The sequence below is a fragment of the Anoplolepis gracilipes genome, chromosome 5 (assembly GCF_047496725.1).
Source record: "Anoplolepis gracilipes chromosome 5, ASM4749672v1, whole genome shotgun sequence".
NCBI classification, from domain to species: Eukaryota; Metazoa; Arthropoda; class Insecta; order Hymenoptera; family Formicidae; genus Anoplolepis; species Anoplolepis gracilipes.
In genome coordinates, this window is record NC_132974.1 from 421,155 (window position 1) to 448,889 (window position 27,735).

Genomic DNA, 27,735 nt, shown 5'->3' on the forward strand with positions numbered 1-27,735 from the left:
CTCATTATTTATATATATATATATATATATATATATATATATATATATATATGTGTGTGTAATTATTAAGTAAAAAATTACATGCGTCAGCCCATGTGGTCCATTTTTTTTTAAATATTTTACACATACTATTAAAATTCAATGTTTTCGAAATTCCATACATATAGGAAATATACGTAATATATTAAGTGAAATAAAAATGAAATAACAATTCAAAATGATCGTTGATTATCATATTGTCCTCGTAAATTATATACGCTATTGTTCCTTATGTAGGTTTTGTGCTTGCTACATTTTGGCTGCGATATTCTCAATGTATCACGTACCAAATCCATAATCTACGTCACATATATTATGCGTGTTTGATAATCTATTATCTATTTAATTCCTACTTATGATAAAACGAACCCGGCGATATATAAAACACCAACGTTACCAAAGTTCTTTTATATGATGTGTGCGCGCTATTTTTTTCTCTTTATGGCGATTTTATTCATCTCCGATATAGCTCCTCTTCCGGTTTTCATAATATTTCTAATCGTATTATAATACTCTTTGCATATTATGTCAGTTTCTCTAAACATACAATTATTACATTTATCTCATACATTTATCTTAATATAATTACACTATTATTATTGTTATTATTATATTTCATTGTCAATGCTGCCAGTAATACCTTAGTATTTGCTGCTACAAATAGCTACACTTTCACTGTTATTATTATGAAAGAAAATCATCAGGACTTGTTAATAGCCAGTATTGAAAATATTGAGAATTATATACATGAAAATTAAATAAATGTTATATATATATATATATATATATATATATATATATATAAATATATATTGCAATACAATTATTATGTAAAAGTGCGACATTTTTTTCTTCATGATTAAATTAATGCATAAGTTAAAGAAGTTATTACAACAAAATGCAAAATGTGACTAGGAAAAATTAAGTAACGACTAGATAATTACTATGTGGACTTATGATCTATAAATGATTTTTGTTTCCTCTTGCATTTATATATATATTAGTACGAATCTCTTTTACTACAAACGTCTCACTTTTAGCTCGTGACTAAATAGCACTATAAATTAAGGAATAATTAGTGACTCTATATTTCTCTAAACTATATCAATTATAATTACATACTTGAAGAGCTGCACGTGTGATTAGGGCGTAATGATATTGTTATAATAAAAATTAAATTGCATTCAAATGCTCTTCTGGGGTATATTTATACCATGGATTCGACCTCTCTATTTTAAAGCCTACATATTTTTTTACTACTATTTTTTTCCAACTTCCACAGAATTAAAGTAATATTTGCTTTTTTCTTATTGCCAGTTTTTTTAAAAGTATTTTTACATCTATGACAGATACACACATTCGTGTATTTTAATTGAGAAATGTCCCTTTGATATATCTTAAAGAGATCATACGTGTGTTTCACATAATATATAACAGTTGTAAACTTTGCAACTTATTGCAACTTTTATATAGCTTTCGTATATGTATATAATTTGTAGCAGCGTATTGTAATTATAAAAATCATTTAATATTGTATATCTCTTGCATATATTTACACTGAATTAAATTAGAATAAATAAAAAATTCAATTTTTATATTCCTTTATCAATAATTAAAACTGTAACAAGTATCATAAAACTCTTATAAATATCTTGCATTCCTTTCCATTTTCTGTATTGCTAAGAATCACTTCTTACTTTATAGACTTGTTAACGCTTTACATATTTCTCTCTTTGGTCACATCAGCTACTAATAATAATGTAAACTAGAATCTGAACATCGACCGGAAAAATGGATACGCTGCAGATGTATTTATCCAAAAATTAATTGAATCTGCTTTAGGCTTCCACGTTTACTTTCATTTATCGCCGCTAATCTTCATGAAACGTAATTTAAATTACCAATCGGCCTACACGAGGTAAGTTAAAATTAATTGTGGAAGAAATCTTAGAAAACTGGAAGTCGCGAAAAATATTAATCCACTGGATATATGTGTGTGTGCGTTCTATGTTTCTCTGTTGATTGAGCATCATGTGTGCGAATGATCGATTAATCCGAGATCTCAGATCTAAGATAAATACAAGTGTGCATTATTCCAGTCTCTTTCTGTTTCCGTTTTGCAATTTCACTTTGCTTTCATTCACGGAATACACATACACCGGGGGTCAACGATAAGGCAGTGAGATGTTAACGAAGTCGTCAGTCTCTAAACGAGGGGAACCTATATAGCGTGTGAAAAAAAAAATTACTGGTAATATCTATACTTCGTTGTGATCTGCGCTACGATATTACTCTCGTCGAGATTGCTATTGGTATCGTCTATTGGTTCAGTTCAACAATCTCACTAAAAGAAGATCTCGTTATCGAAACTTCGCAAAAGTTTTTTTTCTTCTTTTTTTTTTTTAGGGTGAATAGTGCAAAGCGTGCCTCTGCTTTCGTCGAAAGATGAAAGCGAATATCGAACGGATTCGCCACCAACGACTGCGCTTGCGATGGAAGTTGCGGGATCTCTCCTTAGCACGAATCTGCCTCACCAGAGAGAAGAATGCATCGTCCACGAATTGTCGGAGAGCGGCGGATGTTTCGTAAAACGGACAGCCTAGCTCCTCCGCCAGTGCCTTGCCCTCCTCCGTAGTCACCTAAAATAATATAGCTCTGAATTTAATATATATCCGAGAGAGATCGAGGTCCCAGATGTCTACTCAAATCTTGCAAAAAAATTTCCTGATCTTTCAAGTATTTTTGTTCAAATTCCATTTAAAGATTTTTGATGCAACTTTTTTAAAAAATAAGTTGTCTTATTCTATACTTTTTTTTCAATCCTTTCATTTATATAAAAGAAGAATATTTAAGTTTCAAGCTAAATTTACAAATGCACTGAAAAAACTGAAGCTTTTTTTGTAAGATTTAAAAACATTTTGTACATTTTCATTTTTTTATCATTAAAAATTATAATAAAAAATATATATATATACTGAATCAATATCCCAGACAGCATAAAATATTTCCAAAATACTTATAATAATTATTTAAATATTTTAGAAATATTTATTATAATATTATAAAATAATTATTATAAATATTTATTTTTTACTTACTATAAATATTATATAAAATATTTCATCTATATTTTAAAAATATGTCGAATAAAGATTTTTATAAAATATGTATAAAATATTTATATAATATTTCAAAAAAATATATTTTCATAAATATTTATAAATATTTATCATAAATATTGTGTGCTGTCTAAGATCTTGATTTTTTTATGATAAAAAAATTACAACATAAAGAATATATATTATATAATATATATATATTACACATTTAACATTTGTTAAAACATTAAATATGTAAACAGATTGATATATATTTTAATTAAAGGTATAATTCACTTGACTTGTCAACTGCTTACAATATAAGAGCAAAATTATTAAAGAGAATTTTTTTTTATATTGAAAAATGCCATAAAAGTCTATAAAAAGATTAAAATTATTAGAGAGAATCTTTTAAAAAATTGAACAATGCCAATAAAATTCTATAAAAATTCTCTGAGTCTTCCAAGTACAAAGAAATCCCTGAAAAAAATCCAATTTTTTCAGAGAGGACCTTGATAACTTAATCTATATATTTTATAAATTAAATTTTATAAGCTATGTATATTCCACTATGTCAATTCGACAGAGAGTATCCAATGTACCTTTCGCTGCTGCTGTAGATCACACTTATTGCCGACTAGTACTAGAGGAATGTCCTCGTTGGCACGCACACGTGATATCAGTTTCCTGTACTCCATCGTCTCTTGGAAGCCGTGCCTATCTGTCACTGAGTAACATATCATGAAACCTTCGCCGCATCTCATGTATTGCTCGCGCATCGCCGTAAATTCCACCTATTACACAACGCAAAAGGATCGTTCCCAATTGTAATAACATTAAATGAAAATGCACACGAGAGGAACATGTCAACATATATATATCGCATGATGCTGATTTGATTGACCATCGTAACATACATAAGAATCTCGAACCTGTCCAGCTGTGTCCAGGATATCCAGGAGAGCCGCCTCGCCATCGATAACCGCTTGTTTTTGATACGAGTCCTCTACGGAGATGAGAAAAAGAAATCATTAGTCTCCTTTCGCATCTATCTCAAGTACACAAAATTATTTCATATATTTTCTCATCCTATTTTTCACCTGCTTACGTACTTGACAGTCGAAACAAACTTAAGCAGTACGCTCCAGTACTCACCTATAGTGGGATCATGATAATTAAGGAACCTGTGACTGACAAACTGCAGAGTAACAGCTGAAAAGGAGTCATCGTCACAGAAGGTGGTTCAAATATTTAATGTCAAACGCTTTAATTAGTCTTAATACCTGATTTGCCGACACCACCGTCGCCCAGCACCACGATCTTGTAGACCCTGAGTCCACCCCTGGTGGTGGGCTGCGTCATCACCGGCACAACATCGTCCCCGCCGTTACAGGCAGCGATCTTGTCCGGGGAATTCGACGACATCCTGGCGGCTGGTCGATGCTCTCCGTGCACGTCGACGTGGGTGTTTAGCGTCCACGGGACCGCCGACATACTTGATCCTCGGCGAAGCGACTGACACACTTGATCGCACCGTATCGGGGCGATTTGTTACCGGACGACACACCCGTGTTGTTGTTGTTATTGTTGTGGACCGTTGCTGCTGCTGTTGCTCCGCGACAAACGTAGGAACGCACGACGTGGTGTTGTCTCATGTTTAACGCCGTGGAAGGGAAACCTGGTGGCCGTGATTTAGGTCCTCGCGGTCGGCATGGCTCGTCGTCGAGAGGGCGGAGCTGATCACGTCAACCGGGCGGTTCGCACTCGACAAGATCCGCCAGGTGAACGTGACAGCCGCAAAACTGATCGCGAGGTGAGTGCGCGCGCGCGCGCGCGCGTCATCGGTTATGTCAGGGCCGTGTCTTTTGCAATTCTTTCCTCTCATCGCTTTAAAAAGAGATTACGCAGCCTAATTATAGATATGAAAAATACTTAATGAAAAAAATTACGTGAGAAATACAGAATTATAGAAATTATATATTTTTAATTACAAAAGTATTATTAAAATGAAAATAAATATTTAATCTGTTTCGCCTATAAATTATTAATATTTATTTTTATCAGAATTTATATATATTAATATTTTTTTGTAACTAGAAATATATAATTTCTATATGATCTTGTAATTTACATAAAATTTTTATTTCATTATTACATTTATGATTTTATTGTAACTCATATATAATATATATAATAATAAATTTCTTTTTTTTTTTGTATAATATATATTTTTTGTTTGAAAATAAGAAATATTTGGAAAAATAAAGTAAAATAAAATAAAAAGGGGGGAAAAAAATCTCTTGTATTTTGAAATATATAATTTTCTTAATTATGTCAAAAATTCTTTTTTAATTATTCTGATGTAAAATAAAATTTTCTTTTCTGAGACACGTGTATTCTCCGAAAAACCAGAACCGTTCATTTCGATTCGCCCCTCCGTGTGTTCGAACTGAAGCTAAGAGCGCTGAAAAGGATGCCGCCATGTCTCGGGATGCGCTTATGGTTCCTCGGTGAGAGTCATGTATAAAAAAGGAACGTAACGTGAAATGTTGGAGAAATAATCCGGACGATAATGCTAGTTTATTGGCGAGAGAAAGAGACAGATCGAGTGGCCCTACTACTCCGAAGCGGATTAATCAAACATCTGTCATCGAGCAATCGTAAGGCGGATTCTTCGAGCATAGCGAACGGAGGTTATAATTATAATACACACCGTTGGAATCGAAAACACTATGAGGAATTTCTATGAGGGAACGAGGGTCAGCACCGCGTGTCTACACAAATGTCAACTGTTAAACGCATCAGCTGTTCCACTTGGACGACTCTCGCTCGCGCGCCCACACCTACTGGCGTATTCTTTGACGAATTGTTACCTGGATGCAGAGAGCATATGGAAGAGATTTTAACAATTGTACAACGTTATGCGTGGCTACTCCCCGTTGACTAGGCGTTGCACGCAAAAGGGTAATCCTGATCCTCAAAAGGATACAAACGGATTATTCCATATTTTCATGTATCATCGAACAGGGTACAAATTTACGAGACTAACAATAGTCTGAGGATAGTAAAAGTTAGCCTGAATAACTTCTTAGAACAGATTTATATAGTTAATGTATATGTATGTGCAATATATATATACATAGCGGTAAGTTAACTTTGATTACAAGAATGTTTTTTGTCCAGATTACTTTGTATATTTGATATTGAGATGTCATTTTATATTTTTCAGATATTACTTAGGCACATTTTGTCATAACATGACATGATTATTAGTCAATTACTATAATACAGGTCTCATAAAATGTTGAGCAAAATCATGTTGTATGTTGATGAATGACATTAATAATCTAGCAACTAGATCAATAGCAAGATCAGTAGAAAAAGAAACAATGTCAGTTCCTTCGACAAGTAAAGAGTCAGACAAGGAGAAAGTAAAGTATGAGAAATGGGAACGTTTTAATAATTGGATGCATTGTATATGCATTGTTACTTTTGATCTTGAATTGGGTCAAGCTATAGAGGTACAACGATATCATTTTTACTTCACATTTTTGCTTTTATTTTATAAATACTTTTTTCCTCAACAGGCAATTTATCCAAATCATATCAAATTATCCGAGCAAGAGAGATCCAATGTCTGTTATTTAGCCTTCCCCGACTCCAATTCTGGATGCATGGGAGATACTCAATATCACGTAAGAATAAGACAAAGTGGCAAAGTGGTACAGGAAACTAGCGCACTCAAGGAGTATGACAGAAAATCTCCTTCTTTTCTACAAACCGATAGAGATTATTACTGGGGATACGTATATTTTCGGCAAGTAAAGGATAAGTCTTTGCCGAGAGGATATTTTCAAAAGGTTTGTATTGTTGTAAAGTAAGACTGTGATTTTTAAGAAGAAACTGCATGAATCAATTACAATAAATGTCTAATACATTTCGAGATTCATGAATTTGACAGTACCTTTAAAATATAAAATTAATAATTAATTTGTAAGTTAAAGTAAATATTTGTCCTGTAAGATATAATTTAATCGCAAAATTGTAAATTGACTTTTTTGCGTTATAGTGACTATTATGAAATTATAATAATTGTACATAAAAATTCATGAAAATAAAATTTTAATTTTACAGGACAAATCTTTAACTTTTAAATTAATTATTAATTATTAATTGTACATTAGTTATAAATATAAAATATTTTATGTCACTAATTTTATATTTTAAAATACAATATTTATAATATAAATATTTAAACAATTTTAAATGCTTGTTAACCAGAGTGTAGTTATAATTACGAAACTGCCGTTTGTCAATCTGTTCGGTGAATTGTGCGCTTTAATTGCGCCGGAATTTTTCGAGGCTGGAACGGCACTCATGGAGGCTGTGGTACGCGAGATAGATCAGTGGCCTCCTCCTGTTCCAGGACAGATAGTTCATTTACCTATTATTGGCGTGTTATTCCAGGTAAGAGATATACTAAAATTATAAAATTGCTTTAATATTTACATATACAGTGCGATCTAAAAGTTTTAAGACAATTTTTGTTACAGCGATACTATCATAGCTATTCACATATCAACATCAAAACTGGTTTCTGGTACTCCTTACCCAGACAGCATAAAATATTTATAATAATTATTTAAATATTTTATAAATATTTTTAAGATTTTAGATTGAATAGATCATAAATATTTACCAGAAATATCCTAGCAAATATTTAAGAAATATTTACAAAATAATTACTATAAATATTTATTTTTTACTTGCCATACATAAATATTATATAAAATATTTCATCTATATTTTAAAAATATGTCGAGTAAAGATTTTTATAAAATATTTATATAATATTTCAAAAAAAATATATTTTCATATATATTTACAAATATTTATTACAAATTTGTGTGCTGTTTGGGTAATATCCATAGTGTAAAAAAAGTTTCAGCTTGATATGTTCAGCTGATTCAGAATACAATGTTTTTGCTTCACTAAGAAATAGTTTGTTTGATATTTATAATGATATTGCTATAACAAAAATTGTCTTAAAATTTTTTTTACCACATTGTATATACAGACACATGCACTACGAATATTACAACAAACAATTGTTTCAGACATACATCCCGAATCAAAATTGTAAAGCCACCGTTCCCACAATTGCTGCCATGGAACACGCACCGAATGTACACGCAACGCGAAGACTGATATTGACGTCAGCCTATGAAGGCGACATGTTTCGGAGTTTAGCTAGTGTTGTTAGTTATGTACATTTATTGTGGGAATTAGTGCTTCTCAGTGAACCGATCGTTGTGATGGCCAGCTCGCCCACCACGTGTTCCGAACTGGTTCAAGCGCTCATAGCGTAAGTTAATAATAATACATTCGAGATTTTTATCATGTACTTTCTGGACAGTACACCATATTTATAAAATATGTACGAATTATTTCTAATAATTATTTGAATTTTTTTATAAATATTTATCAAAATATTTCATAAATATTTTTGTAATCTTAGATTGAATAGCTCATATATTATAAATATTTCAACAAATATTTACAAATTAAGAAATATTTACAAATTATTATTACAAATATTAATTTTTTTACTTTTTTAATATAAATATTATATAAAATGTTAATATATATTTTAATATGTCGAATAGTTTTTATTTTTTCTCTATGTAAAATATATAAAACCTAAAATATTAATCTTTATATAAAATATATATATATAATATTTTATTAAATTAATATTTTTAAAAAATAATAAATTAATAAATAAAATAATAAAAATATAAATAATATAAATAATAAATATAACAATAAATATTTATTATAAATATCGTGTGCTGTTTGAGTTAAAATGTATAAAAAGAAAGAAAAGAAAAAAATTATTTTTTTTCAGTATGATCGCGCCGTTAAAATACTGCGCCGATCATCGCCCGTATTTCACCATCCACGATTCAGAATTTAAAGAATACACCACGGACTCGCCGACGCCGCCTGCAGTGATCCTGGGCGTGACCAATCCATTCTTCGCCAAAACCCTGCAACACTGGCCGCACATAATTCGGATAAGCAACGGCAGCAACAGCGGTGAGTTCTATGACACTCGTATGTCTGTCAGTGATATTCAAGATTTGATATTTCAGAAGATCAAAAATACAAAATCAAGAGGTCGGAAAATCTGAAGGTGCTGGACTCCAAGCCTGGCGTTTACACTCAGTACAGGCCCTTCCTGCAGAAGGACAAGACCATCCTGAAGAAGCTGTTCAGGGGCATTCAGACGAAGCGACCGGGCGAGGTGCAGACTGCCCTCCTGAAACGTCACCTGATCGAATTAACCGAGAGTTTTATGATTCCGTTGGAGAGGTACATCGCCACTCTCATGCCGCTGCAAAAGAACATATCGCCTTTCAAGGTAAATCACTTTTATTTCTTACTTTATTTATAGAATCTCGCGTATGTAAAGTATGATAATGCGACTACTTCTCTAGGCAACTCCTACACCACAAATGTTCAATCCAGATGACTTCCTAGCTAGCTTAAGTAGCTCCGGCCCCCAATTGACTACAGGTATAAAGGGGGATTGGGTAGGACTATACAAACGATTCTTTCGATCACCCAATTTCTCCGGATGGTTCCACGCTAGATATACAGAGTTGAGTCAACAGTTGCAGGCTAAGCAATTGGAAAAATTGTCGCAAGCAGTGCGTATTAAAATATTGATTTTTTTTTGTTCTCTCTAAAATATTCTCAATAATACATTCTTATGTGTAGGACCTGAAAACGTGGGTACAAGGAAAGCAGGAGGTAGAGGTGGTCGATATGATTCTTAGGATTCGCCAAAAGTTGGAGAGAAGCTGCATCGATGACGTACCAATTGATAACTCGGTGAGGGAGAAATTACGAGAGAGAATAAATGATATTACGCACGTATTGCCAGAAGATTTGAAGATTATTTTAAAACGCGAATCTTGACAGTACGACTACGTAATTAATATTAAAACTCGTTAACGTTTAAGTTTCGTCTAAGCCGGGGTCGTATTTAAGTCGACTCAGAAACGTAAGATAATTTAAAAATGTTCCACCCCATTTTCCTATTTATTATAACGTAAATATGAATGGACGAGAAAGACATCAGTTATATTCAAGTGTTATAGTTTGAGAATTTATATTTATACAATGAATTTTATATGAAAGAAGATATCATATATATACGTATTTTGAGCTGCAACTTCAAATACTCGCTACAGATTGATGAAGCAAATCCTGTATACATAATAGAAATCACTGAAGCACATCCTAGATATTTGAATATATTATTCAGGTATCTCGATTTCGTTTTTTTTTATAATTCAGCTTTTCGTAAATTATGTAATAATTTTGCGTATTTCGTCTCTCCTAATTTGCTCGATCGACTGTAGCACTAATTGTGATTTCCTTCGGAATGCCAACTCAAATCAGCATAGCTTCCTTCCTCCATTCGATCAAGTTATATCGAGTAATAATTTTTGTATTATTTTAATTTGTAATTTTTTAAATCACAATCAAATACTGGCAAATACTCCACTTAGGGCAATAACAATAATAGGAATCTCATGAATATATGAATTTCGACTAAAGTGGAATGCATGGGGATCAGAATGTTAATTGATGTACATAAATTTTTGAGAGATCTGTAAATATTATGGTACAAATGATGTGTAATAAAAATTTATTTTAATACAATATTGGGGGATCATTATATTTATCTACAGTTATGTATAAGATGTTTATTATAAAACGAAATTAATTCCTTGATTTAAATTTAAAAATTAAGAGTAAATTTTATGCTATAATTTTATACACTTTATATACTCTGTAATTATATGTTTTAATGAAAAAGGGAGAAAAGACATTACTTTATAAGAGGTAATATTTCATTTTATTTCATTTCTTACGACTTTTATTGTTACATTCTCCCATTATACATTAATAATTTCCTCAATAGTTTCGTCTTATAATGCTTGCATCATTATATATTCTCATTATAATATATCCATAATATATTATCATACTTTCAATGGAGTCAACAACATATATATATATATATTTATCATATGTATACGTGTATACATATATATGTATATATTAGATATCGGGTGTATGTTCATTTTCTTTTTATTCACGAGTGTGAATGCGCACACACACACACAATACCGTAGGAGAGATAGCTTTATTACACAATTAATTCACAGAGTTCACTTCATTTGTTATTCTGCCGAAGTACACCACGATATTTTTTTTTTCTGTCCATTTTCTCGCGTTCATCCTCTGTCGCTTTTGCGGGGAAATTTTGCGTACTTTTTTTTTTTTTTTTTTTTTACCTTACTCATCGGCCAGAGAGGGAGAGAGTGAGAGAAAGAGAAGGGAAAGTTTTCTCTCGCGATATTTTCATATTTATGCAGTCGAAGGGTTCAGGATTCGAATGACGAGGGAACTCTCGGCTCGAGCATAAATAACGAAGAGCGGATTTTTTTTGTTGTGATTATCGCCTTTTTTCTTTGCATTACTTCGACAGAGACTTAGGCCTGGGTGTGAATCGCGCCTCCGAATAAAAGGTACATCTTACAAATCGTTTTTAGACAGTTCCAATTTTTTTTTTGCGGAATTTATGGTGGGAAAATTGTGCGCTTAAAAAAATTTTATAGAAATCTTCGTATTTTTAGCGATAAAAATAGCAATTTGATCCATATTCAATAATAATAATTGTAATAAAATCGTCACTTGCTCTCCTTCGAGATGAGAGAAAAAAACTGTGAAAATAGTAAATTTTTACAAGTCATGCATCTCCTTCCAATAATATTTTTAATATAATTTGCTTAATGAAAAAACAGTGATATCATAGTAAAAAAGAGTACTTCAAAATAACAATTCAATAAATAAACAATAAATTTTCAGTAAAATACAACGAAATCTTGCGAATTCTATTTTCTCTGTTATTTCTAATCAATTTAAAAAAAAAAAAACAAACGAAGGATTTAATATTAAAACAGATAAGTTTTTTTTAACTAATACAGATATGAAATAATATTAATTATAAAAAATATTAAAGCGACATTTTGTTCAACTTCCACATTAAAGAATTTTTTTATACTTCTAACTCATTTTATTAGTTTTTTTCTTTCATCTTTGTCTAACTCGTACTTATTTATATTATTAAGATTTTATAATTTATACGAGCGGTTATTATTGTTTTATTTTTATTTATTTGTTTGAACACTACAAATAGTTACATTTAAAGTACAGTGATGTTTTTTTTTTTTTACTTATTCTCTTCGAAAGTCCCACCGTAAATTTCGCCTCTTACTCTGATCGTTGGCTTTGATCCGACGTTTGTTCGCCTTTCAGCTTATCACATTCGCGTGTCATTGATATTAACGATAATAATCATGAGCTTCAAGTATCTAACAGTACATTGCCATTGCTCTATTCGCACGTGTAATAGATTTCTCTCATGCTGTCCGAGTCGGACTTGAGATCCGTTTGTCTGCACGGAGAAGATATCCAGGATAAAGCTTAGTATCGCATCCTTCTCTAACAATTTATGCTCTATATGTATATTTTATTAATATCTAATTTAGATATTACAGGGATAAATCTATATATTATAATTTATTAATTAGATGAAATCATATTCAGCGAATCGCGATATTTCTTTTACTGTCGTAAAAAGTCTCTTGCCGTCTTTGCGAATCAGCTGTTTCTTCTTCCTGTCACTTCTATGGCAGAGGACAATTGGACGGTATTTCGCGCGGAGAACAATCGACACCAACGAAATGTCAGTCGACTCTGAGATACGTAATTAATCTGACATTAAATTCCATCGCTTTTATTTACGATTATGAATAATATAGCGCGCGATATAAATGCATATATAATTATTAATTATACGCGTGAACGCAACGATTTATTTATTCTTGCGATATTTCGTCCGTACAGACAACAAGCACCTCGTTTTTACATTACTTTGACATAATACAAACAAACAACGCATAACGAAAACACTCCCACAATTGACAAATTAAAGACATTCTTCTCTCAACATTAACATCATCATCATCATCATCGTCGTCGATGATACTCCTCGCATCTTATCTACAGGAAACATACACGCAATATATCGTTAAATCTAGTGCCTTCTTCGATTTTTAGTTCACAGATCTCAGATTAAAAATATCATCCATCGAGCCGAAGCGGTTCTCGCTCGCAATATCTTTGGCATGTTCCTTCGTGGAATTACGTCACACTTTGCGGTCGAAATAATTGTTGACAATCAATAACGAGAGGGTCCACCGGCGATTAGAAAGAAAGGACGACGATCGGTGGGCGCATAATTGATGTTTTAATTTTTTTAAACGCTTCATTTGTTTGCAAAAATTGAATTCTTCTTTTATATATATATATATTAAAAGAAATGATATAATAGACAGTTTCGTCGAATCGCAACTGGAAACTGTGTCCTCCGGCACCCGGCAGTGTACAATTTATTTGGAAATATCAATTTATTTCGAAGAGCATCGTCGATTCTGCGACCACGATGAAAAAAGCGGTCGACCCATACGTGTTCAAATTAATTAGTTCATATATACATATATATATATATATATATATATATATATATCACATAATTTTGAAAACACATGTTTTATTGTTACATTCAACGTTATAATTCTCGGACAAGACCGTCCGATAATTGACACAAGTGTGCACGTGGTGTTGATTAAATCACGTAGTCTCCAGCGCAATTTGTCGTTTTGTAGCTCGGGGGTGGAAGCACGAATATTTTACGATCATACGAAAATATAATCGTATGAATATACGATTAGTCTTTTTTTTTTTTTTTTTCCCTCTCACCTCCGAGCTGCGAAACGACTTCATATTCATCGTGCTCGAGGATCGCAAAAAATTCGCGCTGTTTTTCGGAAAAAAGCAAGGAAAAAAAAAGGGAAACAACGGAGAGATAACATTTCTATCTCTCTCTCTCTCTCTCTCTCTCTCTCTCTCTCACCCCCACTTTTGCTCTTTATATGTATAATGTAATCCCCACTTTTAGTGATTTCCATTTTCTACTCCTCATTTCCCGAGGACAAGCCGATCCTCGAAGAATCACGCGTCGTTTTTTTTTTTTTTTATTCGCGTTTATTCCCTACCCTCAGGAGATACATATCGGCGATGGATCGAAATGAGAGGAGGAATCCCCTCGACGGGGTTCTTTGTATCTCGACGAATGGAGGGCTTCCAGGTCTTTCGAAACTGACGTCTGGAAATAAAGAAAGATAACAAAACGCAGCTTTATAGCTTCTCGACGTAAGCGGAAAAATAATCCCGCATCAATTCGAAAATTATTATCAACACAAAAAAAAAAAAAAAAAAAAAAAAAAAAAAGTCGAGAGAAATTTTTTCATCAATTTTTCTTCTCTCACACATCGAAATAAATCCCCTCTTCTCAGAAAATAAGATCACGATATATTTTATCTCGCAGAATTAATGATCCTTAATCCATCACCGCATCGATCTCCCGTGGAAGGCGGGGTTGATCGAGGATTTCGATTTTTCTCGAGCATCGCTTCGTCCTTCGCTTCTTCTTTTATCGAGGGGGGGGGGGAGAGAAAGAGAGAGAGAGAGAGAGAGACAGAGGGTGTGATAAACGTAATAAACACGTATAAAACAAATCCGCGAGCTTTTCTCGATCGGAAAGAAAGTTTTTCTAACGAGCTCGCCGATCTCGCTCGGGGGTGAAGATTATCCACTTATTCAGGATCCCCTTCTCGGCTCACTTGAGATCCTCGTCGTCCTCATTTGCAAGCAGCTCGTCGATGTGCTTCTCCCAATCGTTATCGTTCACCGTGACATCTTTCGTGGCGACGACGTTGCTGCTGCTCTTCTCGTGTCCGCTGCCTCCACCCGTCACAACCTCGTAATCCTTTAGCTCAGCCTCCAACTCACGTTCCCAATCTTCTTCTGCGGAGAGGCACAAGCAGCGTTGTAGCTATTTTGCAGAGAGGGCCGCACTCTCATCTTGTTTGTCTGTCTGTCTGTCTGTCTGTCTGTTTTTGTATCTGTGTTTCCGGTGCTCCGAAGTACCTGAGTATTTCTCGCACACGGAAATGACACGCGCGTAAAGTGTGCAAGTGTAAGTGTGTATAATACGTGTGTATAGAGTCGGGAGGGGGGGGGGTAAAAACTCAAGATTACAGGAACAGGGAGAAATCAAAGAGGCGGAGAGAGAGAGAAAAAAAAAAAGATCACACGAAACGGAAGCGAAGGGGAAGAGCATCCTGTTGCTTCGAGAGTTCGAATTGAATTTCATTAAAAACTAGTTGACCATGTGTTAGTTAGCCTGAGATAGAAACAAGGAAGTGAGAAATATATTATTTGATATTTATTATATTAAGGACGACGCGATCGTGCGCTTCTTGCAAATCCGTGTCGTCAACGACGATGACGACGACTACCTGTCATCGAGACTATTATTAACTCTCGCTGGAAAATGACAAGAAATTACCGGGAGAAATAGTTACTTGATCACGTTAACGCTTAACGTGCACTCGTTACAAAAGTGACTGGCTCGCAATTACAAAAGTAATTAATCGGGACATCGCGACTTAAACGCCTCGGAATGCGATTATCCGGAGCAACTGCCGTGAGCATAATCCTCATTGCATTAGAACCAGCGGTGCCCAAAGTGCGATATATATATATATACTATGCAAAAAAAATTAATGGGCCACTTTCTTCTACATAAAAAAGGCCAATCTTCAAGTAGTTGCAGTACTTCCTTAAAAATAATCGGAATAAGATCAATAAAAAAGCATTTTAAAGCTTAAAGTTTCTAGTTTTAGAATCCTTAAGGATGTTTAGTACCTATTTTTAAAAATATAGGAATTTAATAAAATTTGCACAGATTGTTCTGATACATGTTCAGAGACTTATAAAAAAACCTAGAGTTGATTCACTGAAGCAATCAAAATAATAAGGATTTTATTTTGCAATGAATTTACCCGTCAATATTATTATAAATATAATTATTTTGTGGATCTAATGATAAGTAAAAGTATTAATATAATTATTAATATAATTATTTATATAAATAAATATAATTCTTTCTGTCCTTTTTAGCCCTTTAATTGATTTTCTATCTTATAAAAAACCTGTGATCGTGTTGATTTAAGAGCTAAAATAGATAGAAATAATAATAGGAATTTATTCAAAATTTGCAAAATATAGTTTAAATATAGAGGAAATATTCGATCACATAATTTTGGTCAAGTACTGACTAGTTCAAAAGATATTGAATCTAATTTTCTCAATTTCGTCCTATTATCCGAGATGACATATTATTTATTGTGAAAACGTGACAATAGAGCATTCAGCTGAACCTTCTTTTGACATTTTAAATAACCCATCTTTTCATCTGAAGAAGCTTCTATATACAAACATGTATATAGAAGCGACTAGGCCTCATATGTCAATTTGCAACTTGATCAACTTATGAAAAATTACCATGTTGCCACATTTCTTTCTTCTCGGAGAAATGACAAATTATTAAATTTATCCAAGAAACAGTTAAAAATCTTCTATATTTTGTCATTACTCACTATTATAATTTTTATTCTATACATTTTAAATTACTCTGTACGAGTAAATTCTTTGATTTTTATAATTCAAATTTTGTGCTGTAATGTTGAAATCGGGGTACCGTCAATGATAAAAGTTTCTCATTATAATTTAAGAAACACGAAAATTCTCCGAAAAAAAGCAACAAAAGTTCGAAAATACATTTCTACACTCTAGTTATGAATAAATAATAAGATTTTATGTAATCTTTATAATAATCATATATTAAGATATATGAAAAAAAGTATATATTTGTCAATTTCGACTACTTTTTGCTCCGATTGTAGGTGCTAAACATCTATAAGTAAATTTCAATTCTTTCCATTCAACAAATTTTTCAAAAGTTTGCCCAAGAATACCGAATTAAAAAAAATCCTAACACGATTTCATTAATTGAAAATTGGCCTTTTTTTATATGAAAGAAAGTGACCTTTTAATTTTTTGCGTAGTGTATAAATAAAAAACCATATGTAACTATAAAATCAATATTTTATATACATATATATATATATATATATATATATATATATATATATAGTAAATGAAATTGCATGCAATTATTTTAAAAGGATTTTTATGAAAAAAAGAGTATAAAAAAGATGGATTAAATTTGTGTGATATATAGCGTGTCTCGATAAAATTTCACATGTAAATTTAGTATACATAGGGTGTCTACTCAAAGTTCCTGATCTTTTAGGTATTTTTATTCAAAATTTCAGAGAATATTTTGTAAATTTTTTGGCGCAATTTTTTAAAGTAAATTTTTTTATTGTATGCGTTTTCCAATATTTTTCACTCAGATGGAGGAAAAACACAGAGCTAGTTAAGTTTCAAGTATTGGATTTAAAATTGTACTCTGAAGAAAAAACTGAGTAGCTTTCACTTTTCACTTTTTTATCACTAAAAATTACAAAGAATGTATTGCATATTTCGTTAAGAATATATATAAACAGAGATAGATATATATTTATAATATATTTTGAACACATAATTCATTTTTAATATAAGAACAAAATTATCAAAGAATTTTTTTTTAATTGTCAAAGCTTAAATAAAATTCCATGAGAATTTCTTTTTCCAAATACAAAAGAAAAGTTCCTGAAAATGTTTTTTTTTTTTTTTAAGTAGACGCCCTGTATACAGTTTTTTTTAATTACAAAGCGCACTAGATTGAACAGTTTCGGACACCACTTCGGTCAAATCAAATTCATCATTTAAGCGCGAAATTACCTAACATTACATCTACAATAAACTAGTAGTAATAGTAGGCATTTAATAAGTAATCTTCGCGGCCTCTATTTAATAACTCTAACAATAAGTTAACTTATTAATATCATTATATTATATAAGCTAACTTATAAATAATCTGACAGTGCATTTCTCTAGTCATTTTATTTCCGTATTACATATAATATGACAACTAAAACGAGCTCCCCAAATTATCCTAAGATGCTTATAAACATAGTTTTACGCTTAAAAAAAAAAAGCTTGTCTCTTGCGAGATGTCACCTTTTTTTTTACGGAATGACATGAACAAATACTGTCAAATGCCTCGCAAAATGCTTGCGTACGCTCTTCCTGCCATTCATTATCGATTCGTCTTTACTTGCGCCTCGTGTCGAGCCGAGAGAAAGAGAGAGAGAGAGAGAGAGAGAGAGAGCGAGAGCGATATTTCGATATCCCTGCTGCGGATAACCGTGCACCGGGAAAAAGTGTGCAACCGGGAACCGAAAGCCATAATTCAGTTTTATCGGACTGCTCGAACCGAAGGCGAATAATTTCCGACATTTTCGCGAACGAGAATCTATTTTCTCGCGCAGTATTTTTAAATAAAATTGTGTTAATTGACGCGAGAAAAGTATAATACACAAGAGAAATCCGCCCGCCATTTATCTCGCGATAAACTATGATATCTACGATGCTTTTATTTATATCTTTTTATTTTCAACTTTACTGTAAAGATAAAGTAAATATAAAGATGAAAAAGTGTGGGTACATATATATTAAAAAATAATTTTTTCTTAACTAAATAGTGAATCAAGCTTGCATATAGAATGTCTCGTAATTAATACAATTGGAAAAGTAATAATTAAAAAAAAAATCGAAAACATTTCGAGAAAATTGACTGAAGAAATTTGGAAAATTTTTTCAAATTGAATAATTGTATATCGTCAAATTCAGCCTGAGAGCCAGTATTGATGATTTATACAAATATATTAATTAAATATTTTAATTAATAAAATAATTAATAAAAGTGCAACATTCTAGTAAAAAATAATTTTAGTAAAAAAAAGATTTTTTAAAGAAATTAAAGAAATATGTATATTATGTATATATATAAAAAATCTAAATGTTTATTAAATGTTTAAATTTTATTTTTTTAAATAATTGTATTCTTTAGAAAATATATATTTTTATGTATATTTAATAGTCACTCTATTAAAAGACAAAATAAAAATATGATAATATATAAATAAATATTGTTAAAGATCATTTAAACTTAAAAAAATCATATTTTCAATTTTTCATTCTGTCAAAGTCGATTTTCTCGGAAATAAATTTCGCATGGAAAAGCTTTATTGTACATTTTCGATTTATTTTTTTTCTTTTCATGTAAAATTATTATTTTTCCGATTGTATCATTTTCCATCTTGAATATTTATTTCACTCTCTCTATTAATATATAAATGCTATCATGTACATATAAAGTAATTACTATTCAAACATAAATGTTATGTCATCAAACCAAACGATTTTTATGAGCAATCCATTTAATCAATCGCAATATACTTTCGAACAAATCAACATTTCCTTTGATACGATACTCTTTACAGGAAGCTGGTACTCGTATTTTACATCCTTTTTCTCAAAGGATGTATTTCGTAAAATCCTCGCAAAGACAAATTGCTTTCGCCCGCGTAATAAAAAACAAGAAGCTCGCCTCGCGTAATTAATTTATTTTTCCCCCTTTCGATGGAGGATCTGCCGTGTAAACAAATCGTACCCCAGTCGACCGCTTCGTGCATATTTTTTCGGGGAGGGAAATAGTTACACACAAGCCCGAATTATAGCTCGTTTCCCGGTGAAACACGTATTGTCATTCAACGAATTTATGCGGCGGCGCGATAAAAATCCGATCAACCTCCCCGATGGGGTGTAAAAACCTCCCCCTCGCGAAACCTGGCGCGTTTATCTCGTGCAATCTATCTATAGGAATTTTTATTTCCTTGCAAAACGCTTTTCTCTCGTGAAACATCTAATTATTCGCACGAGATAACGTTCGACGGTGCCGGGAGAGAAATTATACACGGGAGAAAATATTCCGTATTAATAGCACGCCGTGGCATTTATATTTTATTTATAGTTAATAGCGCATATATATATATATATATATATATATATATATATATATATATATATATTTATACATATATTTCTCTCTTTTTTTTTTATTTATTTCTTAGGTCTCCATTTAATTAATCACTTACGAAGGTACACCTATGATTAAGTTTACGGTTCTTTTTTGCGCAACGTAATATATAATAATATATATCTCGCGTTTTTTTTTTTATCAATGTGACTGCGTTATTATTATTCTTCCCACTCATTTATCTTCAAAGATGCGTCTAGTTGTTTTTGCGTTTAATTACACGTTTACAAAGACACGGAGAGAAAATTGAGAAACGGGTTAGATTAATTGGAATTGATATACAGAGAAAGAGATAGAGAGATAGAGAGAGAGAGAGAGAGAGAAAGAGAAAGAGAGAGAGAGAGACAACAGCAAAACAGTCAAACATACAGACATTGTTAGCCGAGTATCCTTCTGTCAATCCGATGTTCATTTTCTTTCTCATACCTCATTCTCTCGCACAAGCTCCCTTCTATTCTTATTGCATCTATTTTTTTATTTGCTGCACTCGCGCGCGCGTAACGTTTCGACGTGACGACTTTTTTCTTCTTCTTCTTCTTCTCCTTCTTCTTCTTCTTTTTTTCTTGTCCTCTTTCGTGCCTTTCGCGATTCGATAAGCGTCCCTAACGAGCAAACTGCCGGGTGAAATTTCACAAATACATTTCTTTTTACTGTTCGACGTCGATGTTCGAAATAAAAGAAAAGAAAAAAAAAAAAGAAAAAAAAAAAAACGTACTATTCGATATTTGAAATTAAATTTGAAATATTTTTTTCGCACGAATACGTGTGTGAAATTTATAATTTTTTTTTTTTCCCCACAAAAAATGTGTGCTTCCTCATCGGAATATAAAATGCCCGAGGCCTATCTATCACAAGAAGTAACAAAAAAATGAGATCATTCTTAACAATTACAAAATCGGCCGTATAATCACGACGGCTACGAGATTTTCTTCTTTTTTTTCTTTTTTTTTTTTTACTTGTTTTCACGTCCTGGAAGGAGGGAAGCGTTCCACGTTTTTAACATGCTTAGCTTCCTCATCGATTCGAATCTGCTTGCATTCAATCGAGCTGATCCTTGCGACTGGCACGGCATCGCGTCGACTGCCGGATCGATCGAAACGAAACAAATATTCGTCTCGTGGGAACGTTCGTGCCCGGGGGCGGCTTCGCGTGACGGAAAATTAAAGAGAAAAAGGAAAGTAGAAAAAAACAGGGCGGCGGGGAGGGGGGGAGGAAGAGGAGAAGATAGAAAGAGGCGAGAGGAGGTTTCGGTACCGCTAAACAACTGAAAATGTCAGTTTCCGAGAACGGAAAGCATGTATATCTCTGAGGGGGTGTGCTTTGGATAATGGCATTTGGGGGGCACTCTCCTCTTCTTTTAGGCTGTTGACAAAATAGAATGAAAAGCGGTCGTTTAGTTCAGAACGTCCATATAACAGAGAGAGAGAGAGAGAGAGAGAGAGAGAGAGAGAGAGAGAGAGAGAGAGAGAGAGAGAGAGAGAGAGAGAGAGAGAGAGAGAGAGAGAGAGAGAGAGAGAGGGAGAGGGAGAGAGAGAGAGGGAGAGAAAGAGAAAGAGAGAGAGAGAGAGAGAGAGAGAGAGAGAGAGAGAGAGAGAGAGAGGGAGAGAGAAAGAGAAAGAGAAAGAGAAAGAAAAAAAAAGAGAGAGATACGTTTAAAAAAACGCAACAGACGTTCAAACACGACGACAACAACATGACATATGTGACACATGACATTTGACGCGTCGGGAAGGAAAGACACGTCGTTGCCGTTTACATTGACAGAAAAAATTCGGAAACAAGCAATCCCTAAAGAAAGCGCAGACAGGAAGATCGAAGGATATACACAGAGAGGCTACGTAAAAGAAACGACACTAGGCATGGTCAAGGTGTAACACTAAGAGATTAAGGTCAGGCTTCTCGCTGGTGACTGGCACACTAATTTCATACTCACGAGGAGAGTACTCTTGGACTCACGTGTCGTGGCACAGATCGAGCTCTCGCATCGATCACCTTTTTTGGTGACCCGTTTCCGTTTTGTTGGCAAGATCAATAAATGGTAGCCTTTTTCCCCCAAGAAATAGGTTTTCAAGAATTGCGCTACTTCTTGACCGATAACAAATCTCACCGTTAAGGGGCTACCGAAGTACCGACCGAGTTCTAACCTAACAAAACAATATATTTACTTAATATAAAAGTTGTATACAATTTATATACATAAAATAAAATAGGTTCTCCCCTCTCAGAATTGCATGAAAGAATATTTGTGAACTTTTAGAAATGAGCTTAAAAGCCTAGAAAAAATGTATTCCCCTGAAAAGAAATGTTGTGCTGCACGTCAGTGAATACTTTTTTTTCTAGGCTTCCAAGCTCATTTCTAAAAGCTCACAAATATTCTTTCATGCAATTCTGAGAGGGGAGAACCTATTTTATTTAATATAAGTATATAAATTGCAACTTTTATATTAGGTAAATATATTGTTTTGTTAGGTTAGAACTCGGTCGGTACTTGGGTATCCCCTCAAATGACTGACTTGAGATTACTTGAAACGGTCTTGCGTTCACTCTTCAAGATACAATTTGCATGTAATTTGTGTTTTAAATCGCCCTTAGTTCCTTTTCACTTAATACCATCTGTTGATCGCCAACAAATAAAAAACGGCGCCATAGTTATTACGTAGTTAAGCTTATCTTCGTTGGTGGTCGTAACTAACGACGGACTGGGAAAGGATATCTAATTGTAAGGATCTTTCCAGAATCGCGTCGCTACAGACTCAGACCTACCGATCTAATTTCCCATTTGGAAGATCAATCTCGCGGCTGCCATTTCGGCAAAACGAAATGTTTGTTCTGGAAACAATTCTCCTCCAAAGATCGACAGATCTGGTCTGACGCGAGCGCAAGATCGAGAGTTGACGACGACCAACGATCAAGTGAACTGACCTTTCGGTGGTTGCATCCCCAGCTTTCTCATCCCCTCTCGGACCTCCTCGAGGTCTGTGTCCGAGACCCTCATGGTATCGGACACGAACTCGTGACCTGGCGAATCGGCCAGGGCGCTGTGACTGCTCGTCGTCGTCGCACCAGGGGTGGTTGTCTGGCCAGTGGTCATTTGAACTGTTCGCAAGACAACACTGACGGCTAAACTAAACGGGTAGGGTGTGAGTGTGAATGTGGGTATGTGTGTTTATGTATTTAAAAGTGCGTGTATGTATTTATGTACAACATTAGCGTGTGTGTATCTAAAGTTAGCGCTAAGTCTACCAATTTCGCAAACGCAAACGATCGTTTTCAATCAGTGGAAAAAGTCGCCCTAGTTCGACGAGATCGACCGCATCAGTTCCAGCTTGAGAATATTACAAAGATACGAATAGGATTTTAATCGATTTAAATTTTTTTTTTTATTATAAATAAAACTGCTAATGAAAGTCAGGGTGACTACGCGAAATAAAAAAAATATAATATATATAAAATCGATGTTATACAAAATTTTATATTATGTGAAATTTTATCGAGATAAATTATGTATATATTTTTACACAAAACTCTATCTTTTTTATGTTATTTTTTCACAAAAATTCTTTTAAAATAATTGCATAAAATTTCATTTATTATAATATATTCATATATATATATATATACGTTTAATATTCATACATACATAATGTATAATATTGATTTTATCGTTATACATATGTATATTTTTCAGGGAAAATTTTTTACTTTGAGTACCTTGAAAAATGATAATCAAGATGTCTATGCAAAGTAAAAACAATTTTCCACAAAATAAATATATAACATGTATAACAATAAAATTGATATTACAAAATATATATAAACCATCTTTTTTATATTCTTTTTTTCATAAGAATTCTTTTAAAATTGTATGAAATTTCATTACTATAATAAGATTTTATATATATATATAACACGAATGTATGATAAATAATCTATAATAAATAAAATTTCATGCAATTATTTTAAAGTCTCATGAAAAAAAATATAAAAAAGATGAATTTTTGTGTAATATGTAAGTAATTCATCTCGATTAAATTTCACATATAAAATTTTAATATACAGAGTATGTCAGTTCAAAGTCTATAAAAAATTCCCTGAAAATTCCCTGATTCTTTAAGTATTTTTATTCAAAGTGCTGGATAAAAAGAATTTTTCTAGAAATTTTTGAATGCAATTTTTAAAATTAATTTTTTGATTGTGTGCGTTGTTTATGCTTTTTACTTATACAAAAAAAAATAAAGAATCACTAGATTTGAAAATCTATTGAAAAAAAAATAAAAATTTTTTATAAAATAAACATTTCTCATCTACACAACATTTTTTTGTCACTAAAAATTAAAATAAAAAATACGTACTGCACACATTCTATATTCATATTTCAATATTTGGCCAATCGGTTGCTTGTTTACAATAAAAGAAAAAAATTATCAAAGAGAGAATTATTTTTTTTCAAAACGAAATTTCCTGAGTTCTAAATAAAATTAATAAATTAATAAATAAAATCCCCTGATTTTTCCAAATGTAAAAAAAAAAATAATTCTAGAGGAGAAAATTCTCTACGTTTTTCCAGGGAGCAGACACTGTGTAAGCACATTTAAATAGCGAGAAAAAAGCGAGGGAAAAATGTCACGAATATTGATACTGACTTATACGTTAAAGACCATCATTTTCTGCGAAAATCTGAATCTCGCAAAAAGATTCCGGGGAATATCTCTATATCGTGAGGGATGAATCCTGCATGAATCAATGGGAAGATAACGCGGATCCCCTCGGATATTCGGGATATTCGTATTCTTTCGGCCGGGTGTCATCGAGTTTCCCTGGCATTTTCCTCCCGATGGAGATTCAATTTCTCGCGATATACTGGAACTGGAGCGAAATCGGATCTTTCCCCTCGGCTAAAAAGTGAGAGACACCGGGTTCAACGATCGCTGACAGTAGAGGGAAAACTAAGGAATGCAAGAGTAAGAGAGAGAGAGAGAGAGAAACGAGTAGAAACAACCCCCTACAGATTCACGGAATAATCTCCGGGTTTTCAAGAATATTTGGAAAAGCCCGCTCGTGCTTTCCATTTCCCGTGATCGATTTCCCGACTCGATGAGTATTTCCCTTTATCCGTTAATTCCATTGTTTGCACGACCGGGTTTTAACCACAAGGCAAATGACTCCCGTACTCTCCCTCCCCCCCCTCTCTCTCTCTCTCTCTCTCTCTCTTTCTGGTGTCGTAATTTCGATTGCGAACGTGACTTCACGTCTCGCGCAAAAGCCCACGCAGGGAACGTATTGGTATCTCTCTCTCTCTCTCTCTCTCTCTCTCTAGTATTTTTAATCCGTTAACTAAACCACGTCACCGAAGAATTAAATTCCAATCGAATTCGCGTCACTCGGTCGTTTAGTTAGTGAATATATTTGTTACAAATATTAATTAAAACTCAATATGTATTTTGAGAATAATTGATAATTGTATTAATAAGAAATTATTAATTATTGTAATTAATTTATTATTATTATTTTAATTTATCCAAAAAAAGATGTTTAAAAAGTTTATAACATGTATAATATGTAATGTAATATTTTCGTATATAAATGTTTGATACGATATGTGAAAGAAATTGTTAATAAACCTATCGCAATATTTTTTGCGCGTACAAATTTTGTAATTCGCGATATATGTATATTATAAAAAACGAAATCAGATAAATTACGTGTTGCAATTAAAAGTTGCAGGCTTCGTCGATCAATACGTTCCCAGCATCCGGCATCGACAATTGCACAGAAAACGCACGCCACTAACAGACACGCCATCTCAAAACTCCCATGCAAAAAGGACGTCCGGCGTAGGGACGCCGCTAATCGGAATTGCAAATCAGGCGTAAATCTACGCGAGCACGACGCCACCGATGCACCTTGCAATTTGCATCATCCACTCGGCGAAGGTTTATCTCGGCGAGACGTCGTGACGCGAGACGTCAAAGGGGGATGATCTCAAGCCGCGCAGACGGCATCGGAATTTTCCGAGCTTTGATGGGATAAGAAGTACTCCGAGTCAAAATTAATTTCGTTGCATTGAGCGATCAAATTAACGTAAATCAATTTTCGAGTCTTAATTAGATATTATCGATGTTAATTTATACGAAAATCAATGACACTCTTACGGGAATCGTAAGATTAACGTAACTCAATATTACTGTTTAATTAGGCCTTTGTATGAAAAAATACATTAAAATAAGATAAAAAATATGACATATATACTACGCAAAAAAATGAAAGGTTTCACTTTCTTCGATATAAAAAAAAGCCAATGTTCAAGTAGTTGCAACTTTCTTAAAAATAATCGAAATAAGATCAATAAAAAAACGTTTCAAAGCTTGGAGTTTCTAGTTTTAGAATCTTTAAATAAATTTCAATTTTTTTCTATTCGTTACAAAATTACATTGTAAAAAAGCGACGTCCGTTGATTGAACAAATTTTTCAAAAATTTGTCCAAGAATAAGCGAATTAAAAAAAATTCTAGTACGATTTCATTAATTGGATGTTAAAGAACAGAGATTTAGCTTTAATTTCTTTTTTAAACAAATGTTCTATGATTTTTTTCGCTGAAATATTCATTAAAGCATAATCAAGCTATTGACTTATTAAAAGAAGAAATTAAAGTTAAATGTTTGCTCTTTAACGTCAAATAATAAAATGGTGCTAGGATTTTTTTTTAATTCGGTATTCTTGGACAAACTTTTGAAAAATTTGTTTAAGGATGTTTAGTATCTATTTTTAAAAATATAGGAATTTAATAAAATTTGCACAGATTGTTCTGATACATGTTCAGAGACTTATAAAAAACCTAGAGTTGATTCACTGAAGCAATCAAAAGTTATAAGAATTTTAATTTGCAATGAATTTATCCGTGGATTTATTATAAATATAATTATTTTGTGGATCTAATGATAAGTAAAAGTATTAATATAATTATAAATATAATTATATAAATAAATATAATTATTTCTGTCCTTTTTAGCCCTTAAATTGATTTTCTATCTTATAAAAAACCTATGATCGTGTTGATTTAAGAGCAAATAAGATAGATAGAAATAATAATAAATAGATAGAAATAATAATAGGAATTTATTCAAAATTTGTAAAAGTATAGTTTGAATATAGAGGAAATATTCGATCACATAATTTTGGTCAAGTACTGACTAGTTCAAAAGATATTGAATATAATTTTCTCAATTTCGTCCTATTATCCGAGATGACATATTATATATTGTGAAAACGTGACAACATAGCATTCAGCTGAGCCTTCTTTTGACATTTTAAATAATCCATCTTTTCATCTGAAGAAGCCTCTATATACAAACGTGTAAGCGAGAAGCGCCTAGGCCTCATATGTCAATTTGCAACTTGATCAACTTATGAAAAATTACCATGTTGCCACATTTCTTTCTTCTCGGAGAAATGACAAATTTTTAAATTTATCAAAGAAATAGTTAAAAATCTTCTATATTTTGT

General features: G+C 32.6%; 3 protein-coding genes across 13 annotated transcripts in view; 1 reads left to right on the forward strand and 2 right to left on the reverse strand.

Annotated features, from left to right (window-relative positions):
- Nucleotides 1-221: 221 nt before the first annotated feature.
- On the reverse strand, nucleotides 222-4,963 carry Ric (Ras-related protein interacting with calmodulin). Of its 2 annotated transcripts, none has more exons than XM_072892879.1 (5): nucleotides 4,421-4,963; nucleotides 4,293-4,349; nucleotides 4,070-4,143; nucleotides 3,740-3,931; nucleotides 222-2,678 (listed from the first exon to the last, which is right to left on the reverse strand). In XM_072892879.1, the coding sequence occupies exons 1-5, from the start codon at nucleotides 4,629-4,631 to the stop codon at nucleotides 2,442-2,444; spliced, it is 771 nt and encodes a 256-aa protein (XP_072748980.1). In that variant the 5' UTR covers nucleotides 4,632-4,963; the 3' UTR covers nucleotides 222-2,441. The 2 variants fall into 2 exon arrangements, with proteins under 2 accessions (XP_072748980.1, XP_072748979.1); XM_072892878.1 differs by having other exon boundaries at nucleotides 4,055-4,143.
- Nucleotides 4,964-5,431: 468 nt separating this feature from the next.
- On the forward strand, nucleotides 5,432-26,499 carry LOC140666087 (protein DENND6A). 4 transcript variants are annotated; one of them, XM_072892861.1, is made up of 10 exons: nucleotides 5,432-6,282; nucleotides 6,367-6,658; nucleotides 6,725-6,997; nucleotides 7,419-7,604; nucleotides 8,255-8,502; nucleotides 9,046-9,236; nucleotides 9,293-9,561; nucleotides 9,638-9,850; nucleotides 9,921-10,034; nucleotides 25,951-26,499. In XM_072892861.1, the coding sequence occupies exons 2-10, from the start codon at nucleotides 6,461-6,463 to the stop codon at nucleotides 26,020-26,022; spliced, it is 1,764 nt and encodes a 587-aa protein (XP_072748962.1). In that variant the 5' UTR covers nucleotides 5,432-6,282; nucleotides 6,367-6,460; the 3' UTR covers nucleotides 26,023-26,499. The 4 variants fall into 4 exon arrangements, with proteins under 4 accessions (XP_072748962.1, XP_072748963.1, XP_072748961.1 ...); XM_072892862.1 differs by having other exon boundaries at nucleotides 5,433-6,282; nucleotides 25,957-26,028; XM_072892860.1 differs by lacking the exon at nucleotides 25,951-26,499 and having other exon boundaries at nucleotides 5,433-6,282; nucleotides 9,296-9,561; nucleotides 9,921-10,871.
- Sap47 (Synapse-associated protein 47kD) overlaps nucleotides 7,420-27,735 on the reverse strand; it is a 115,124-nt gene continuing 94,808 nt past the window's right edge. For 2 of the 7 annotated variants that reach the window (XM_072892864.1, XM_072892865.1), the window contains exons 8-9: nucleotides 23,155-23,352; nucleotides 11,794-15,146 (exon numbers count right to left, since the gene is read on the reverse strand). In XM_072892864.1, the coding sequence (XP_072748965.1) occupies nucleotides 14,959-15,146; nucleotides 23,155-23,352 (386 nt within the window). In that variant the 3' untranslated portion in view covers nucleotides 11,794-14,958. Of the gene's footprint in view, nucleotides 7,555-11,793; nucleotides 15,147-21,164; nucleotides 21,595-23,154; nucleotides 23,353-27,735 lie in introns of those variants that run through there. The other 5 variants (XM_072892866.1, XM_072892867.1, XM_072892868.1 and 2 more) reach the window with 4 other exon arrangements.

Coding starts and splice junctions, on each gene's coding strand:
- LOC140666087 (XM_072892859.1), top strand. CDS start 6,461: ATGTTGATGAATGACATTAATAATCTAGCAACTAGATCAATAGCAAGA. Junction 6,659..6,724: donor AATTGGGTCAAGCTATAGAG/GTACAACGATAT, acceptor TTTCCTCAACAG/GCAATTTATCCAAATCATAT. Junction 6,998..7,418: donor CGAGAGGATATTTTCAAAAG/GTTTGTATTGTT, acceptor CTTGTTAACCAG/AGTGTAGTTATAATTACGAA.
- Ric (XM_072892878.1), bottom strand. CDS start 4,631: ATGTCGGCGGTCCCGTGGACGCTAAACACCCACGTCGACGTGCACGGA. Junction 4,350..4,420: donor CGGTGGTGTCGGCAAATCAG/GTATTAAGACTA, acceptor ACTCCTTTTCAG/CTGTTACTCTGCAGTTTGTC. Junction 2,679..3,739: donor ATCTACAGCAGCAGCGAAAG/GTACATTGGATA, acceptor ATATTATTTTAG/GTGACTACGGAGGAGGGCAA.